A 17,407-nucleotide genomic window follows, 5' to 3' on the forward strand; every position below is an offset into this window, starting at 1 on the left:
ACTATCTAATTGAAGAAACATCTTGTCGTTAAACTGTAGCCAATAAAAACTACATGTCGTTTTCGGCCTAAAAAGGTAGCCTCTGCTTTTCTGTTCTTTTCTTTTGCCTACAGGTTGCCTCTGCTTTACACAGCGACTTTGTAGTTTGTAAAACTGAAGTCTGTTATTTCCAGAAAGCCATCAAATACACAAATGAAGATAAATAAAATGTCTGAAGCCTCAAGTTCCAAACACACTGAAAAAGATAATGAAGTTGCAAATGGTTCACAAAGGTAATCCAAATACAAGTTCGAGGAAATCTGACATGAGAGATATAAGACTATACAATGTCAGTGAAACCACAATTACGAGACAACAAGAGCTAACGGCCACCAAACCAACCTCTCGGTGGTTGTTGCTGCATCATAGCTCCTCTATCTCCATTCATCAGCTTATCTAAAACAACATTGAGGTCAACAGCTTGACCGTTCTCAGTCAATGTTCTCACTGTTCCTCTCACTTGGTCTCTTGGGAACCCCATGGTAACCACTTTGTCGATGACATCATCAACTGGGGCCTGGCTTCCTGATCTTGGGGAACCGGAGCCGCCACTTCCACCACTACTGATGGCTGAAGCCATTGGTAAACCTTGTGGTAGTGGGCGTGCCATTGGGAGCTGTGGGTAAGCACCAGATCCGCTTCCACTCTGATGTGACGGTTTTACAGACGAGGTGTTGCCATACTGTGAGGAAGGTGGCCCAGTATACGGGTACGGTTCAGGAGAGTACCCGGAAGCAAAACCTGAATTGGATCTCCCTCCTGCTCCATCATATATTGATGGTGGCGTTGGAGGAGCGTTGTAGTACTGTTGAGATGGAGCGGAAACTGTAGGTGGATGAGAAGGTGGTTGACGAGGTGGGTTTGGTGGGTAAGATTGCTGAGTGTAAGGTGGTTCCTCCGGGTTGTAACCAGAAGGGTGTTGGAGCTGTGGAGGTGGCTGTTGGGGGTATTGTGGCTGTTGAGAAGGTGACTGGTAAGGTGGTTGATGCAGTGACTGAATTGGAGGAGGAGGTTGATATGGAGGCTGGTTTGTTGGAGGTGGCTGGGACTGACCAGGCGGAGGGAAATAAGGCTCTTGTTGGGGAGAGAACTGGTTAGGAAGCTGAGGCAGTTGTGATGTAGGTGGTGGGAGACTGTGCTGTGAGGCAGGCGGTTGGATGAATTGTTGTGGTGGGTGGCCCTGCTGAGTAAGAGACGGGGGAGCTGCAGCAGAAGCTGGTGGCTGAGGCAGTGATGCGGGTGGCTGAGCAGAGGGTTCAACATGTGAAGAGTGTGTCTCGGGCTGCTGGTTTACCTTTGATAATTGGAGCTTTGAAAGCTGAAGCTGCGCTTCAACTATTTCTTGTTTGTCCTTCAACAACTGTACACCGCTTTGCACCTGAATGCAATCATACAAAGAAGGTACTGAGGAATCTAGAAGCTTAATAGATGGTATATCGAAAAGTATGAAAGCCCAGATGCATTAAAGACACTGAAAAATAAAAACATGAAGCCAGAAACTTCTTTGAAGTTAAAAGATCAATAATCCTAGGCCAGACTAGAAATGGCATCCAACAGGCAAAGAAGAACGTTTGTCTATTATCTCAGATTCATTTAATTATTTCTAATTTCAAACTAAGCTCATTTATGTTTCCCAAAAGAGTTAAAAGTTACCTCTAACATGATGTTTTCAAGCTGTCTCAATTTCCCATCAGTGGTTCCGTGACTGTTCCCAACAGAAACTTTCACATCATCCACCAGGTTCTCAAGATTTCGGGTTCTGGTCTCCAGCTGTGTTAGACGTGCACTGACACATTCTATAACATGTATCAAGTTATCAGCATGTGCCTTCATTGTGCGATCAATCGCAGATAAAATGGCTGAGTCTGGGGCATTTCGATCCTTCTCAGCAAACAACTTTGAAGGTTCAAGAGAGTCCATAGAACCATAACTCTGCAAGAACGAACAGAAGCAACAAGTAAGGCTAAAGTGTGATAATTGTCATTATCCTAACCATGCAAGCATCAAGCAAGATATAAACAACCTGATAATGAAACAAAAAAGTAAGCAATAGACAAAATAGCTGTAGATCATATATAGTACCTAAAAGATCAGGTGGCCTTCTACAATACCTTATAGTGTTTCAAACATCAAAACGAGATATGTAAATGATGCTTACACAACTAACTTCACACAATGAACTAAAGAACACAACAAGCCAGGCAAAGTAGGCACAGTGAAGGACACAACCGGAGCTTGGGAACTAGGACTATATATATATATATATATTCATTAACACAGTCCAATACTGGTTAATGCTTCTTCTAAACCTTAGTACCGATTCTAATAATCAAAATACAGTAATCGTAATGAACTAACAGAAACGCAAACAAAGAAGATTGATCACAAATCTTAAAAGACCGGGGGAGAGATGAGAATTTTAGAAATATTACTCTTGCGGAAGAAGTTGCAACCGGTTTTGGATCAGAAACATCCCAAACCCTAGCCGCCGTGGGATTAACAGATCCGGCGAGATCTAAGGCGTGGTGAGACAATCCGACGGAGGCATTAGGGCGGATAGGCTGGAAATCATAGCTAGGAAAGATCGCTTCCTTCTTCGACTCCAAGCCATTATTACTACAATTACCGGCACGGTGCTTCTGGTGATCGCCGTCTTGTGAATTATTATTATCGTCGTTCATCAGATCCATTATCTGCTTATCCGAGAACAAAGCCGTATTCATTGATCGAACGATTGCATTATATAATAATAATCTCTTCCCTTGATTTTATATGATTTTCTAAACTTCCTTGAGAAAATTAATATTTTCAATCAGCCAAAACGTTGCGTATCTAAGCCAGCATTTCCACTGTAACGTGTCAACATCGAATTATCTCACCCATTTGGCGAGTTGGTGTAGCTCATTGGGCTTCGAGACTTAATGAGCCCATAACTATTTACTTTCTCCAGCGATTATTTCAAACATAACTCGATGTAATAATGCAGAGGAAGAAACCACAGGATTTTTACTGCATCAAGAGCAAGAGTGGGTGATTTTAGACAGGAAGATTACTTTTTAACATAACTAATAATAAGTAGTTAGCACTGTGATTGGTGGGATACGCCAAGCCCTTGCAATAGTGCAACGCATGGGCGACGAACGTGAGCACAAATAGCAAGCTATTTCGACGGCTCACTCCCAAAAAAAATTGAGTTAATATCGAGTGGATCGATGATCCACATATCAGATATTAAACTGATAAGAACAGATACTACACTTGATCTTAGCCAAAAGGCCGAGAAAGGTATGCTTTGTCTCAAAGTTTACGAGTCCCTTTTAAAGCAAAACGTTGGATTTGTTTTATAAATACTCTCCGATGTGGGACTAGCGTAAGTATTAAACTGTAAGCTCACACTTTCACGAAAAAATTAGTCATAAATAGTTTACTGTGGAGACACCACCGCTAACAAGTTATATAGCTTTATCGATTAATCAAAGAGGATATTAAATTTAATTAGAAATTTTCAGTTTATAGATTGATAGAGCTGATCTCAAAAAGAGACAACCCTCCAAAAATAGGCGTATGCCGCTAAGTACGACAAGCACACGGTATTCTTTAGTAAAAGGCGAAAGAATAGTTCGCTCTGTGCTTATCGCACGGCTCCGGGATTTGTAGTCGAAAGCTCTCTCCATCTTATATAAGACTTGAGTTCGTTGTCTTTCTCTGTCTGTTTACGGTGTGGGACTTTTAATTTAAGACCATTGTATGCAAAAATAACGCTCTGGGCTTTTATTACTCTTCTTCTCTCACTATATATGAAAGTCACTAAACCAAATTCAATAATATGGGCCTTTGTTACTTTGGCCCCTTTTTATAATTGTGAATTTTGATCTAAATTTAGAATATTTAAGTGACTAGGGACCATAGAGAAATTATATAATACCATGGAAGTTCCGAAAAAAAATTGCTAGTACAAGACTCATCTTTTTTCTTTTAAAGAATTTTGCAGTACACAAGTCTGATCTTTTTGTTGTACTATACAAAACGTAAACGAATGCTACAAAATTTTAGCCCGTGTACTACAATCTTTTTTGTGGTAATATTGAGTACTACTCAATCATTCATTTTATATATAGTTCCCAGCAGATTCGAGACAAATAAAAACTCAAGTTGTGTAATAAAGAGAAGATATTATGAAGGTGGTGGATCTCGACAGGGTTGATATGAGAACACATTTGCAATCAACGGCTGTAATGACGATCATGTAATTGTTACATCTCTCGTTTTCATGTGTTCTCAGGTCACCCCTGCTGAGCTCTTTCTCTACCGTTTTCAAGTAATAACGCCGTGGCTTTATTCATATACCCAATGGTAAGTTTCTATGTAATTTCGAAACCTGTAGTATTATTACAAATGAAATAACAAATAAAAACATTGTAATTCTTAGTAAACTTACGTACCTACGTGTGATATATGCTATGACTATGAATGGGGAACGAGCTATTTAATTGTCTTGCTCTTGCTCTTTGTCCTTTAACAAGATCGACTGCCAAAGAAACAGAGGAAGCAAGAAACCCACAATGAGCTCATTAATATGTTTGTGATGTTAATTTCTTAGTTTAACCGATGACTGAGAAGAAAGGTTTACTTCGCGGAGGAGTCGGAGAGCGGCAGGACGAGTGAACTTCCTGGCGAAGAGGAAGCACCGCGACGGTTTCCCTTTACTGCTACACCATTCTCGCCGATATTCAGTCTCGTAGTTGATATTGTCAATTCCCTGTGAATCAATGTGTTTTGTTAGTGATTCTACTTCTGTTTTAAGTATGTAACAGGGTTAAAGCCACAGCAAGAAAAAAGAAGATTCATATATTGTAATGGAGAGTTTTAGTTCTACAAAATAAAATGTTGTTCTTAAGAATGCATTACCATAACATGAAAAATTAACCCGAATCTGGTTTCGATTTGGTAACTACTTCGTGAACCCCAACTAAACCAAAATTTTAAGACCCTAGCCGAGCCTAAATACTCAAAATCCAAGATATCTAAACCGTAAGACCAAATGCCCGGAGTTTACAAGATCTGAACCCACAATTTCTCATTTTGATCTGACAAGTGATACGATGTATACCTTAATGGACTGTATTAGATCAGGAGTAGCATCAGAAAACTTGTAAGTCATAGGATGCCATCCACGACGTTCGTTACTTTTAGACGAAGAAAGGTCCCAAGCTGAGTGTGTCAGTGATCGTCGTGTGAGTTCGCTATTTACACCCTTTTGCTGAAAATTTAAGAAGCATTACCAGATTTGATTAATTTTTACCATTCATTTCTAAATGACAATGTGTATGGTTGGATCACACATTAATCTTACAGATAGCAATGTCTGAACGTAGTGCTCATCAGGTATACAATTGTGTTCCTTCCAACCTTCAGCTGGCTACACAATAAGACTACATTAGTACAACACATCGTGTCCAAGTTATCAAACCATAAATGCCTGCCAGATTCTACAGACTAAAACGTCCAGGAATCGAGTGGATATGAGCTTATGGGCGAGAAGGAACTGATAATATGGTGCGGTAATTAAAATATGTGACCAGAGACAAGCAACTTACTACAGGACGATCTCGCCAAAACTCTGGAAGTGATTTTCTCTGCAAGATCATATGCAAGAAAAAGTGTATGAGTGAGCTAACAGTGAACAGTCCACTAACAAAGTAACTCTCACAATAACACCCAAATCTAAAATCAGTGGTCATAAGTCCCTCTTGGCAGCTAAACCACCTATATTTTGAAAATGAATGAACGAAACTAAAGAGCATATATCCCTCTTTTCAGTATTATAGTAGTGGACAGCTCATAAATCCAATTATTCCCAAGCTTGCTAATGAAGTGAAGGTTTCAGTAACTTACCCTGCAATGCTGCTGAAACATAGGGAAGACGGAGGTATCATTCACCACAATTTCTGAGTGTTTTCGATTCAGAACGACCCACTTCAAGAAGACAAAGAAAACATAGCAGAGATGATATCAGCTAAACTGAACACATTCAGAATGACAGAATTTTTGGCCATTTAAAAATACATTTTAACAGAAAGGATTGGAACTTCACCTGTGATCCTTTTCTCCAGTTATGAACAGGAATAATGGGATTCATTCTAGGATTATAACGGCTATCTTTTGTATCTGCAAAGCTGCAATAAAGAAAAGCTACAATTCTTGTCGGACTCAAAATTGAAGTATGGAGTTACAGAATTAAGCAGCACGTACCTATCAACGAAACTAGTTGGTGTTGACATGATATAGTTATAAGTGTAGCTGAAACTGTACAGAGGTATGCAACTGAGAAGAGAAACCAGACAAACTGATAATTAGTTAGGCCGGCCATCAACTGCAATCCAGACATAAAAAAGTAATTACGGAAGCAATCTTACCTATCAGAAAGAAAAACAAAGCGGTGATTAAATGGATCTCTAAGTGCATGTCTGAGCAATACACGTTCTGCTTCAATCATGGTTGATTCACCCCAGTCTACCTGTAATTAATAAGCAAATGAATCAGACTGAATTAAAAAAAAATGCTGCAAACTAAAAATGCATGAATTGGTAAAATTGATACATTCTCATAGCAGAAACCTGTATACTGTCATTAACTTGCCGATCCAAGAAGAACTTGGATCGAGTTGTAGCCTCGCTGAGAATGAATCCAGGTCTAGAGTGAACATATATTGAGAACTTTCCATCCTCACCCTGAAAAGGAACATATTATCATGGACCAAGCTCAATACTTCAACATGGCTTTGACCACTTCTTTAAAGCTATAAACCATGATTTATAACTAAGAACACACATCCCAACAGAGAAAACATCCAGAATATTCCAACTCTAGTGACTTAAAGCTGATTTTAGTGACGATACACAGGGGAGTCAATTAATTGATCCCAAACCTCTACCATCTTGCCTGGCCAGTTCTCTGAAACTATGAATATCACATCTGATACTCAAAAATTAAAGGAGGAGGAGAAGTGTATGTATACCTGAAAGAAAGCATCCCAGACAAACTCGAGAGGAAGGCGATTCCGGGCAATGAAGAGGAAAGCAATCTGTGGTTTCTGATGGAGACGAGGCTTCTTCAGCGAGTGGAGAGACGCAGTGATTCCACTAAAACGAGCTTGGATAAATACGAAAGTCCCCAAGCAGAAAGCGAACATCAATGTAGCGTATACCTTCCTCTTCCATCTGTAGAGTAACTTCTGATGCGACGCCTTCTTCTTCATTTTTGGATCCACCCACCCAACTAAATCGCGCTCAAGTCAATTTTCCCGCCATTAGCCTCTGTCAATCAGCACAACTTTACATAGTCAATCAGACGGTTACTCTCTCTCTCTCTCTCTCTCCCTTTCTCAGTCGTATTTTTTTTCTCTGGTTTGAAGTCAAACTGTTTGGAAGCAATAAACTCTGGATATCTGGAGCCGGATCAAATCGAACATGGAAGAATCTTCCTCAAAGTCAGCGGAAGATTTTACTTACTGGGTTGATTGAAACGAGACCCAAGTACGATGGCGTCGAGCTAAGAGAAGCTTGTGATCGGGGAGACAAATCACGTGGAAGGTGAAGATGAGCTTTCACGGGGAGGAGACTTGGAGAGTGAGAAAGCAAGAGAGATGCTGCTGGTGAGAGTAAAGCTGGTGAGGTGGGCCTTTCTCTAATTTTTTCGTAAAGCGAACACTTCCACTGGCAAAATTGAAGCCCGGTCCAGTTCATACCCAGCATATTACTAATAATAATCACTTCATTCCTTTTTCCGTAAATAATTAAAAAATGATACTTCGGAAATTATTTGCGGTGATGTTTCAGTTTTAACAACAAGTTTTCTACTTATATAACCAAAAACACTGAAATTTTAGTTTTAAGATAAATAAACTCGCAAAAATATATATCAAGTATAATAAATACGATAGTATTTATAATGTATCAGTTAATCATAAAATATCTCTATTGCGAAAAATATAACTCCAAGGCTGCAGGCTCGTGAAAGAAATATCTATTGTGAATAGTAAACAAAACACGTGGAGTATCTTTGGAACACGTCCTAGTACTCTTTTGACGTTCCAACTAGTACAAAACTTTCCTTTGTACTTTCAAACAAGTACAATGTTGTTTTCTTCTTTTAATCAGTTTCCAAGGTACACAAGTCTGTCTGAAGTTTTTGAAAAAAATTGTACTACAGAATGCAATAATACTAAGCCAGTGTACTACAATGCGTTGTCGTCAGATTTGTGTACTACTCTTTACCCAATCCATTCATAACTTGTGTGTATATATATAGTTCCCATAAGTTTTCAGAGAAATCTGAACTCGAATTGGTTTTCCTATTATTTACGGGTTCAAAAGAGAGATAAAATATCGTCTTAAGGTAGTGGAACTCGACAGGGTCGACATGAGAACACATGTGCATTCAACGACTGTGATGACCATTACATCTCTCCGGTTTCATGTGTTCTCAGGTCACCCCTGCTGAGTTTTTTCTCTACCGTCTATCTTTATCAACGTCCGTGACTTTCATTCATTCTCCAAATGGTAAGTTGATTTCTATGTAAATCTGATATAAGAAGTTGTCGCAAATCGCAATACAAGCATAATAATCTTGGTAACAGTCTCACGTACCTATGAATGCATAATGTATGCTTTGAATTGTACGACTGATTTACTTTGATTTTTTTGTTCTTTGATTCATAAAAAAGGATAAAAGAAACTAACAATCAATGAGAGCATCAAAATGTTTGTGATGTTACCCTTTTTTTCTTTTCTTCTTTCTTTCTTTTTCTTTTTTTCTTCTGAGGAACACTAATATATAAACATGGAACACACAGAGTTGATTTTGTTAGTGTCACTTAGCCTAATTAAGTACCATTCCAAGTTATTATACATAGAAGCTGCAAACTTATTTTGTAATAGTGTTGTGGTGTGAGAAAGTAATTCCTTAAGCATGGCAACATCAAATTCTTCCTTAACCCCATTTTGATCTACAAAATCCCCAACAGCAGAAGATAAATCTGCCTAAGAATATTTTTGCATACGGATACTAAAACTTTCCCATTACTTATTTCCGTTAGGCCAAATCAACAAACGGGACGATTCACTGTATCAGCTTCCTCTTCATCGCCGTCTACAAGGAGTCCCCGGGAGACATCATCAGTTCCAGAAGACGGCGAAGGGCCACAACACATTCCACCCCAACGTGGAAAGTAAATAGATGTAACCGACAGAGAAAACACAAAAGTCATCAAACCCATAAGTGAAATGCTTCTCTGTTTCCTAACACCATCTCCTGAAAACAACAGAAACTGCGTCACCACCGCACCCACAGTGCCGCCACTTCCCGTAATCCCCGCCACCACTCCTAAAGATCTGTCATTTATACAACAAAAGTAAACCAAATTAAATTAAATCAAACCGAAAAATGATTAACAAAACCGAATGGAATCAAAGAGATCAAAATGAAAAAATGGAACCGACCTGGTAGAGACGAAAGGGACGACGCCAAAGACGAGGCCAGAAGCAGCTTGAACGAAAACAGAGAATACCCACATGACGGCGATCGATCCCCAAAGCGAGTTGACTCGTCCGAGTAACACACACAACAACCCAGCCACCGACTGCACCACCCACAGTCCCCAGAGCCTCCCTCTCATCCCGAATCTCTTCCCCAGCGCGTCCGATATCATTCCTCCCGCCGGTCTCGACGCTATGTTCGATATCCCGAAACTCGCCGCGATCGTCCCCGCCGCCTCCAGATTCACTCCGAACCGCTCGTAGAAATATCCGGCGATCACGTTGTCCGTCGTGAGCTCCACGCCGTACGAGTATCCGTAAAGCAGAGCTAAGATCCACGCTCTGTAATTCCCAAGTCCGCCGATGAGAATTTCAACTAAATTCGAATCTTCTTCTTCTTCGGGGGATCTGATTTTGTTTCGTTTCGATGCATCTCTGTTGCCGTTGGGAGTATCTTGGCCGTAGAGGAGCACGAGGACGGCGGTTGTAACCTGGAAAATGGCGGGAAATACGAATGATACGCGCCATGCGACGGCGTGTGGGATGAACTCGGCGATGGTGGTGTAGATTAGAGGCATTAGGAGCTGTGAGACACCGGCGCCGACGTTAGCCCAACCGGCTGAGACGCCATTAGCGAGACCAATGACGTTGCCGGAAAACATGGACGACATCCAGTACTGATTGGCAACGAAATTAGCGAGGGAGAAGCCGACGAAGAAACGGAGGAGGATGAACGACGTCGGAGAGGAGATGAATGCGGCGGAGAGAATGGCTGGAGCGGTGAGGAAAGACAGGATCGCCGAGGAAGTCCTTGGTCCGATGAGATCACAGAGTGGTCCCATAGCGAGACGAGAGAAGATAGAGCCAACGAAGGAGGCGATTCCGGCGGCGGATACGGTGGAATCGGAGAGGTTGAGGTCGGATGAGATGACGGGGACGAGAGGAGGGATGGAGAAGGTGGAGAAAAAGCATGAGAAGAGTGAGAGCCATGCTAGGTGAAAGGCTCGTGAGTGCGGCGAGGAGAGGGAGAATGGCCGGAATACGGTGGCTCGGCCATCGGAATCCACCGAGACAGTCGTATGTGAAAGCGACGGCGCTTTGTTGTTGGGTAGAACTGGCTCCATGACTGTCGGAGTAGAAAACTCGCTGACGACGACGACTCTTACTTACACGACCACTCAATGAAACATTATCTTTGAACTAAAATCTTTTTTTTGGTCTAATGAATTTATAAATCTTTATGAACATGAGAAAGAACATTAAAAACACGTTTGAGAGGCAAACTTTTGGCAATTTTCGAGTATAATTTACAGACTATCTAAATAGTTAAATTATAAAGGTCCTCCTCAATTAGCCAACTAGGGTGAACATTTTGTCTTGTTATTGAACCAGAGATTTTAAAGTTCGAATTTATAAAAACCCTCAGGTTTAGTGGCCAACTCAATTAAAATAACGTTGTGTACCTCTGTTACTTGAACCAAATCAGCCAAGCTTTGGGATATTCATTGCGTAGATTAAATCTTTAACATTTTAATTTGTTGTTAATAAATGTGATATTTAATGAACAAAAATATCTTTCAAGAAATACCATTGGGGTGCGTATTTACTATCTTTAGCTGCCGACTTGTTTTTTTTTTGTATTTTTGCAGAAACGGGACCAAAGAGATGAGACCTACGTTACGCTGCCTTTGAAAACTCTCATACGTCAGTTACTAATAATACACTAAATCATAGAATACACATCGGTTTCACGAAACACCCCCAATAAAAGAGAAACAAAACGACATGCACTGATGGAGATTCTCTTTTCGTCTATCGCTCTACTGATTTCATTTAGTTTTTAAGGAAAATTGTGACGCCAATGAATCTATCTACCAAGATTTGCCCACCAAAATGATCACCTCTTCATTCGATCCCTATGATAAATAAAAAAACATTTCTAGCAAAACTCTCGTATGATCCACATGATCCCTTGGGTTGAAAACTTTCTAGAGATGAAACCGAGTTTACCACTAGTCTTCCTCTTTGTCAACCGAAGCCATCACAGCGATTCCTTTTGTAGTAAAACTTGTACATTTTACTTGCAATGTGTCTCCGATTTTAAACTGTGCCTCTTTGTCACCTGCCTGTACTCAGCATACATAGTAAGCAATCAATACAAAGCGCAGGCAAGAATTCAAGTATATCGCCTCAAGTTAACCAAGAACATGGGAGAACAACTAAAAAGGTAATTTTCTGAAACGTACCTCGAATTTGTACATACCGCGGATTCCACCACCTAAATCAAGAACCAATCCAAGTTCTCGAGTTTGTACTACCTTGGCCATCATTTCTGTTCCTATTTTCAGTTTTCGGGTACTAACCAATGCACTCTCTTCACCCTGGTTCTCTGGTTGATTCTCCTTTCTAGTTGATTCCTTAGCTTTTGAAGATGATACTAGACTCGAATCAGAAACTACTGAAGCTGGCATCAGTGTTGCAGTGCGTTTGGGATTGTTGTTCCTGTTCACAGGGGGAGATTTCTCTGCCTCCTCACACTCTGCAGCAGTACGGATGACAACTGCAGGAACTGCTAATTTTGATTTCTGAGGTGGCGTTACGATACTGGGCATGCTTGCAACTGTCTCTCCTATACTAGACGTTTCTATGGAGACTGCTGACGACTCTTTCATCACCAGGTCTTCTTCAGGATAAAATGCTGGTTTGCGTTTGGGGATGGGCAACACTCTTTTGCGAGATAATTTAATGTTGCCGCGGACATCGGTTTCGATGCATATCGTAGTGACGTGCTGGCCAATATGTAATTCATCTGAAACCTTGGAGACCTGGAGGATTGCATAAAGTCATCGTAAGTTAAAACCAAATCTAAACTAGAATAATGGCAGAAAAAGAAAACTCTGAGATCGTCGTTCTAAGCATTGGTAGATGAAAACATTTAGGTTTACTTGAGAAAATGTAGGGGCAAAGAAGCGGAAACAGGTTTTCACTAAGAAAGCTTACTGGTTCATGAGATAGCTCAGACATATGTAATAGACCTTGCTGACCACCACTGAACTCAACAAATGCACCGTACTCTTTTATAGATGTCACTGTGCCTTTGTACACGCCACCAACAACTATTTCACGACCAATGATGAGGTCAACCTGAGGACATGCATAAAATCAGAATTCATGGAAGATTACTAATCAATTAAAAGCTGAGTGGACTGAAAGATACTTTTTCTTGAGCCTTTTCCATCACAGCCTGATTCTTGGCAACAATAGTTAATGTTCCATCATCAATAGACAATCTTGCACCTAAACAAAGAACCTTATTTATCAGAATAAAGCTTCCAGCGAAACTATAAGAAACCGAGTGAATTTCATTTTGAAGCTACAGTGCTTTCTTAAAAGCACTTGACTTCTTCAATTCAACATGATATTTTTAGTCACAACTAAGAAGCTTTTAACAATTAAGTTGAAGTCGACAAATAACCTGTTTCCTCTTCAATCTTTCTCTTGAGTACACCCATAGGTCCGATCAAGCTACGAAGTGAATCATTGCTGTACTTGAACGTTGCTGCAAGACAGACATAATTCTGGAATTTAAGCAGGAAATTTTTTACTAGCTAAGCTTACCGAAAAAACAAGTGGGTAAGAAACCTAGCCGAGGAGAAGAAGCCCCATCTTGGCGTCGTGGAGAATTTATGTTTCTCTCCATATGGTCAAGAATCTGAAGACGGGCTTCACGTGCATTTTCTAAGGATTCACAAACTATATCCAACGGTATTCCAGCTGGCTTTATATCCAGCTGAATCGCCGTCACACCATTTCGTGTGCCAGCAATCTTGAAATCCATATCTCCAAGATGATCTTCCAAACCCTGAGAAATCAATGGATGTAGTTCTATTAAATCCATCGTACCAACTTAAACTAACTAAGGCACTGCCGCACAGTTCAGTTTCATGATTAATCACATAACAAAACCATATAAAAGAAAAGGCAACAATTTAAAATTAGAGAACTCACCAGAATATCAGTTACTATACGGTAGTCCTTTATTTCACCACTTGATGGATCTACATCGGTGACAAGACCAACAGAGACACCCGCAACATGAGCTCGCAGAGGAATTCCAGCATCCATTAGTGCCATACTACCTGAGAAGCGGAACGCCTTTCATATTGAAGTTAAAATAGAAACATATGAAACTTTACACCTCCGCAAACACTTGCAAAAACATAATAAAAATTGGTTTGCTGAGTGAGTATGAATACCTCCGCAAACGCTTGCCATTGACGTGGATCCATCTGAGGACATTACTTCTGAGTTTATACGAACGGTATAAGGAAAAGCCTCCTCAGGGGGTAAGACAGCTAGTAATGCTTTCTCAGCAAGTGTTCCTACAGAAAATGTAAAACGCGGTCAAGCATAAAACACAAAAATGTTCCTTAGATGACAAATTTGCTAGTATGTTAGAGACAGTTAAGACAACAAAGATAGTTGATTTGAAAAACCCGATAAAGAAACTTGAGGATAACCTTTTGAGTTTTGACAAATATAGAATAGGACATTAAATGCAAATTGACAAAGGAAACCAAAGACCTTACCATGACCAACTTCACGCCTGTTAAGGCCTCCTCGTTTTCCGACTTCATTTGTACAATATGGAGGAAAGCTGTAGTGAAGCATAAATCTCTTTTTCGGGGGGCCAACAAGGGAATCCAAGCTTTGTGCATCATCCGGGGCGCCAAGTGTCACAGTACAGAGCACCTTTTAACACACATACAAAACATCTTTAAGCAAGATTCTAATTAAATACAGTAAACCGATTAAGCTTGTCTCCAACACGTCAGGCCTACAACTTTTGAGCAGTAAAAATGAAACTACGCTAGGAAAGCAATATAAGTGATACAAAGTACAGAGTTATGTCAGTGCTTCCCATTTAATATAAGGAAAGCAATCCGGGTTTTTTTAATCTACTGCAACTTTATACCATGAGATTCCCATTTTGCTTGGTTCAAAAGGTTTCAATTTATAGGCGATTTTAGGAAGTAAAGGTTTCTACCATTATTTTATACTCTGAAACAAAAGTTTCAGGACGAACCTGCGTATCTCCACGTGAGAAAACTGCTGATCCATGCAGCGCAGGTAAGTAACGTGATTCGCAGTAGATGGGCCTAACTTCATCAAGATGTCTCCCATCAACTCGAAATCCATCTGATATCATCCTTGAACGGACTACCTGATATTTTAGTTAAAGGGATAAAGTAGTAAGACAGGAAACAAAAGGGAAAAATACAAAAGCCTATAAAACATCCCTAGTGACTCTCTATGCAATCTCTGAAAGCTCTTGAGATCCATACATTTTAATGTGTCTGAAAGTAAAAATGAAATTCATAAACTTAAGAATAAAAAATAATTAGACAAAGGATAATTAATATTGCTTTCCATAATGAGCATATTTAATTATATGATTCAATTATTAGCTTTTATGTCAAGTTTATCAGAACAGGCTCACCCAAAATGAGAGCAAAGAGGATCCAAATATAATTCCAAACATTGATTTACAAAGCCTACCTTCTTTCTCACTGTATCAACAGCTTTTGGAAGAATGCTCAAGCTTTCTTGATCACCTTCTTCTTCAAATACTTTTCTTACATCTTTTCCAATGTTATCTAGAGCCTCTCCACGTTCAAACTGGATATATAAAATTATCAGGCCAGGAGCTTAAAATCAAAATTTTAGATAGAAACAAAGCGAACACACACACCTTTCCATATGAAGGATCGGTAAAGACCGATTCAATACGCGTTGCAGCCAATTCAGTCACTTTTTCTAAAGTTTTCTCAGAAAGCATTGACAATTTGTACTCCTTCTTTTGTTTCCCAGCTTTTTCTGCCAATCTTATTTGGGGATCAAGATACTTAACAGCCTGTGTAAAAAAACGAGTCAAGACTATGTAACATTACATTGACTAGGGCAAAGGTTCTCGAACCTACCTCTGGATGAGCAAGCCTCAGGGCAGCAGCTAAATCTTTCTCTGAGATTTCACGGGATTGAACATCAATCATCATAGTCTTATCTCTTGTGCAAGCGTATATCAAATTGAGATCACTTGAGCTAAGCTATACAAAGTTTGACCACAACAAAAGTACAAAAAATGAAGGCTATAAAATTTGTAAAATTTTGGACATATAACAATATACTGCTTTTTTTACCTCATCCATAGTTGGATTGACAACGAATTGCCCGCATATCCTGCCTATTCGGATGACTCCAATGGGTCCTCCCCATGGAACATCGGATAGCATGAGCGCAGCTGATGATGCATTAGCTGCTAGTATATCTGGATCTTGCTTCCCATCCGACGATAAAACACTTGCCATTATCTGCGAGTGACAAAAGTTTACAAATGAAGGTGACCCTTTGTAACAACATCACTTTTTTCTTAGGAGGGTAACAACATTTATCGAACCGGAATGCGTATGTGGTTCATCTTTCCATCACCTAAAATTCTGATAAGTAACAAAATACAACTTCAATTTTTGTTTCTTAAACATTCGATTTAGTTTTGGTTAGAGAATCTCAGAATTGCAATCTCACATTTTCAAATCTTCACGAGGTTAAGGCTTTTCTTTTTTTTACATTGAGTTTAAGGCTTTAACTTGGTAGAATTTGAAGATAGAAGAAGGGGAACCAATTCTTATTTTCTATATATATACACGACTGTGTTACGAGCTCTAGTTCCTAAAGAATTAAGAAAATTTCATACCTGAACTTCATGGTAAAACCCTGAAGGAAACAATGGTCTGATTGGTCTATCAATGAGCCGGCCACATAACAGCTCCCGCTCCTTTGGTGCACCCTCTCTTCGCATATACGTACTTGGAATCAAACCTTGAGCGTATTGCTTCTCTTGATAGTCAACCTGACAGTAGTTCACAAGATGTATTATAAATTTGAGTTAAAACAAAACACCATAAACCCATTACAGGCAAACGCGATTTAAATGACAAACTTCTCTTGCCGGAAGGCCACAGATTCATCGAAAATTTTACAAATACATAAAACATAGAAAGATACCAAACATCTCTAGACCATTTCATAATTCCTCATAGATGATAGATTCCAATAAGACAATTCAAACGTAATTGCTTCAAAATAGGAAACCAAAGGAAAATGATAGGGAAAGATGTAACATACAGTGAGAGGCAAGAAGTCTCGAGGCGAGTCGGTCTTAGCACAGGTAACGGTAGAGAGAACTTTGGTCTGGTCCATGCCGAGAACAACGGAACCATTAGCGAAACGAGCGATTTTTCCCGTCTCGAACGAGACAACGCGGGATCCGACTTCGAATTCTTCCTTAAAAGATTCCAAAATTTTGGTTCCAGCGGAGGCCGGCGAGCCTGGATCAGAGGGAGCGACACCAAGGCGGCCAGAGCAAATGGTACGAAAACCCAAAGCACGCCATGCGAGAAAATTCGGAAGAGAAGTTGACCTAGCTCGATTCGCAATCGATGACATTTACACATACACAGAGATGAGAGTGAGAGAGGCGGAGAGGAGAGGAAGATCGGACAGGGTTTAACGCACCGGTGAAGCAAGACTGAGCGGACAAGGCGACATCATTAAAAACTAAAGTAAGGGTTTTAGCGGTCCCGGTCCGGTACGGTTCTGCTACAAGCATACAATCGATTTTTCATACGATTTTATTAAACCGACGCCCATGATCTCTCTGTTTTAGTTTTTATTGGATAGAAAATACAATTACAGAGCCTGCCTCGGCCTGCGTTTGTTATTAAATTGTCAAGTGATTTTTTCCTAGAATATATACCACCTTTCAGTGTATC

At 40.0% G+C, this 17,407-nt stretch overlaps 4 protein-coding genes and 2 non-coding genes across 12 annotated transcripts; all 6 read right to left on the reverse strand.

Annotated features, from left to right (window-relative positions):
- Positions 1-185: 185 nt before the first annotated feature.
- On the reverse strand, positions 186-2,800 carry LOC17883946 (mediator of RNA polymerase II transcription subunit 15). Its single transcript, XM_006289168.2, has 3 exons — positions 2,472-2,800; positions 1,693-1,971; positions 186-1,417 (listed from the first exon to the last, which is right to left on the reverse strand). The coding sequence occupies exons 1-3, from the start codon at positions 2,760-2,762 to the stop codon at positions 362-364; spliced, it is 1,626 nt and encodes a 541-aa protein (XP_006289230.1). The 5' UTR covers positions 2,763-2,800; the 3' UTR covers positions 186-361.
- A 333-nt stretch (positions 2,801-3,133) lies between these two features.
- On the reverse strand, positions 3,134-3,328 carry LOC111830284. The gene has a single exon (XR_002833668.1). It is a non-coding gene; the product is annotated as a U2 spliceosomal RNA (small nuclear RNA).
- A 240-nt stretch (positions 3,329-3,568) lies between these two features.
- LOC111830268 lies at positions 3,569-3,683 on the reverse strand. Its single transcript, XR_002833652.1, has one exon. It is a non-coding gene; the product is annotated as a U5 spliceosomal RNA (small nuclear RNA).
- Positions 3,684-4,040: 357 nt separating this feature from the next.
- Positions 4,041-7,680, reverse strand: LOC17884010. 7 transcript variants are annotated; one of them, XM_023781058.1, is made up of 12 exons: positions 7,058-7,680; positions 6,657-6,770; positions 6,456-6,556; positions 6,292-6,363; positions 6,134-6,215; positions 5,935-6,015; positions 5,637-5,675; positions 5,393-5,458; positions 5,150-5,299; positions 4,670-4,798; positions 4,486-4,567; positions 4,041-4,372 (listed from the first exon to the last, which is right to left on the reverse strand). In XM_023781058.1, the coding sequence occupies exons 1-11, from the start codon at positions 7,295-7,297 to the stop codon at positions 4,526-4,528; spliced, it is 1,116 nt and encodes a 371-aa protein (XP_023636826.1). In that variant the 5' UTR covers positions 7,298-7,680; the 3' UTR covers positions 4,041-4,372; positions 4,486-4,525. The 7 variants fall into 7 exon arrangements, with proteins under 7 accessions (XP_023636826.1, XP_023636824.1, XP_023636822.1 ...); XM_023781056.1 differs by having other exon boundaries at positions 4,041-4,400; XM_023781054.1 differs by having other exon boundaries at positions 4,041-4,417.
- Positions 7,681-8,914: 1,234 nt separating this feature from the next.
- On the reverse strand, positions 8,915-10,989 carry LOC17881611 (high affinity nitrate transporter 2.7). Its single transcript, XM_006286433.2, has 2 exons — positions 9,540-10,989; positions 8,915-9,431 (listed from the first exon to the last, which is right to left on the reverse strand). The coding sequence occupies exons 1-2, from the start codon at positions 10,697-10,699 to the stop codon at positions 9,143-9,145; spliced, it is 1,449 nt and encodes a 482-aa protein (XP_006286495.1). The 5' UTR covers positions 10,700-10,989; the 3' UTR covers positions 8,915-9,142.
- Positions 10,990-11,258: 269 nt separating this feature from the next.
- On the reverse strand, positions 11,259-17,357 carry LOC17882901 (polyribonucleotide nucleotidyltransferase 2, mitochondrial). Its single transcript, XM_006289523.2, has 16 exons — positions 16,761-17,357; positions 16,330-16,485; positions 15,776-15,946; positions 15,557-15,682; positions 15,328-15,489; positions 15,135-15,254; positions 14,662-14,799; positions 14,165-14,327; positions 13,832-13,957; positions 13,584-13,714; positions 13,218-13,437; positions 13,051-13,134; positions 12,793-12,872; positions 12,576-12,719; positions 11,822-12,400; positions 11,259-11,701 (listed from the first exon to the last, which is right to left on the reverse strand). The coding sequence occupies exons 1-16, from the start codon at positions 17,079-17,081 to the stop codon at positions 11,588-11,590; spliced, it is 2,835 nt and encodes a 944-aa protein (XP_006289585.1). The 5' UTR covers positions 17,082-17,357; the 3' UTR covers positions 11,259-11,587.
- Positions 17,358-17,407: the final 50 nt, after the last annotated feature.

Source organism: Capsella rubella, unplaced genomic scaffold (genome assembly GCF_000375325.1).
Source record: "Capsella rubella cultivar Monte Gargano unplaced genomic scaffold, Caprub1_0 scaffold_6, whole genome shotgun sequence".
Lineage (NCBI taxonomy): Eukaryota > Viridiplantae > Streptophyta > Magnoliopsida > Brassicales > Brassicaceae > Capsella > Capsella rubella.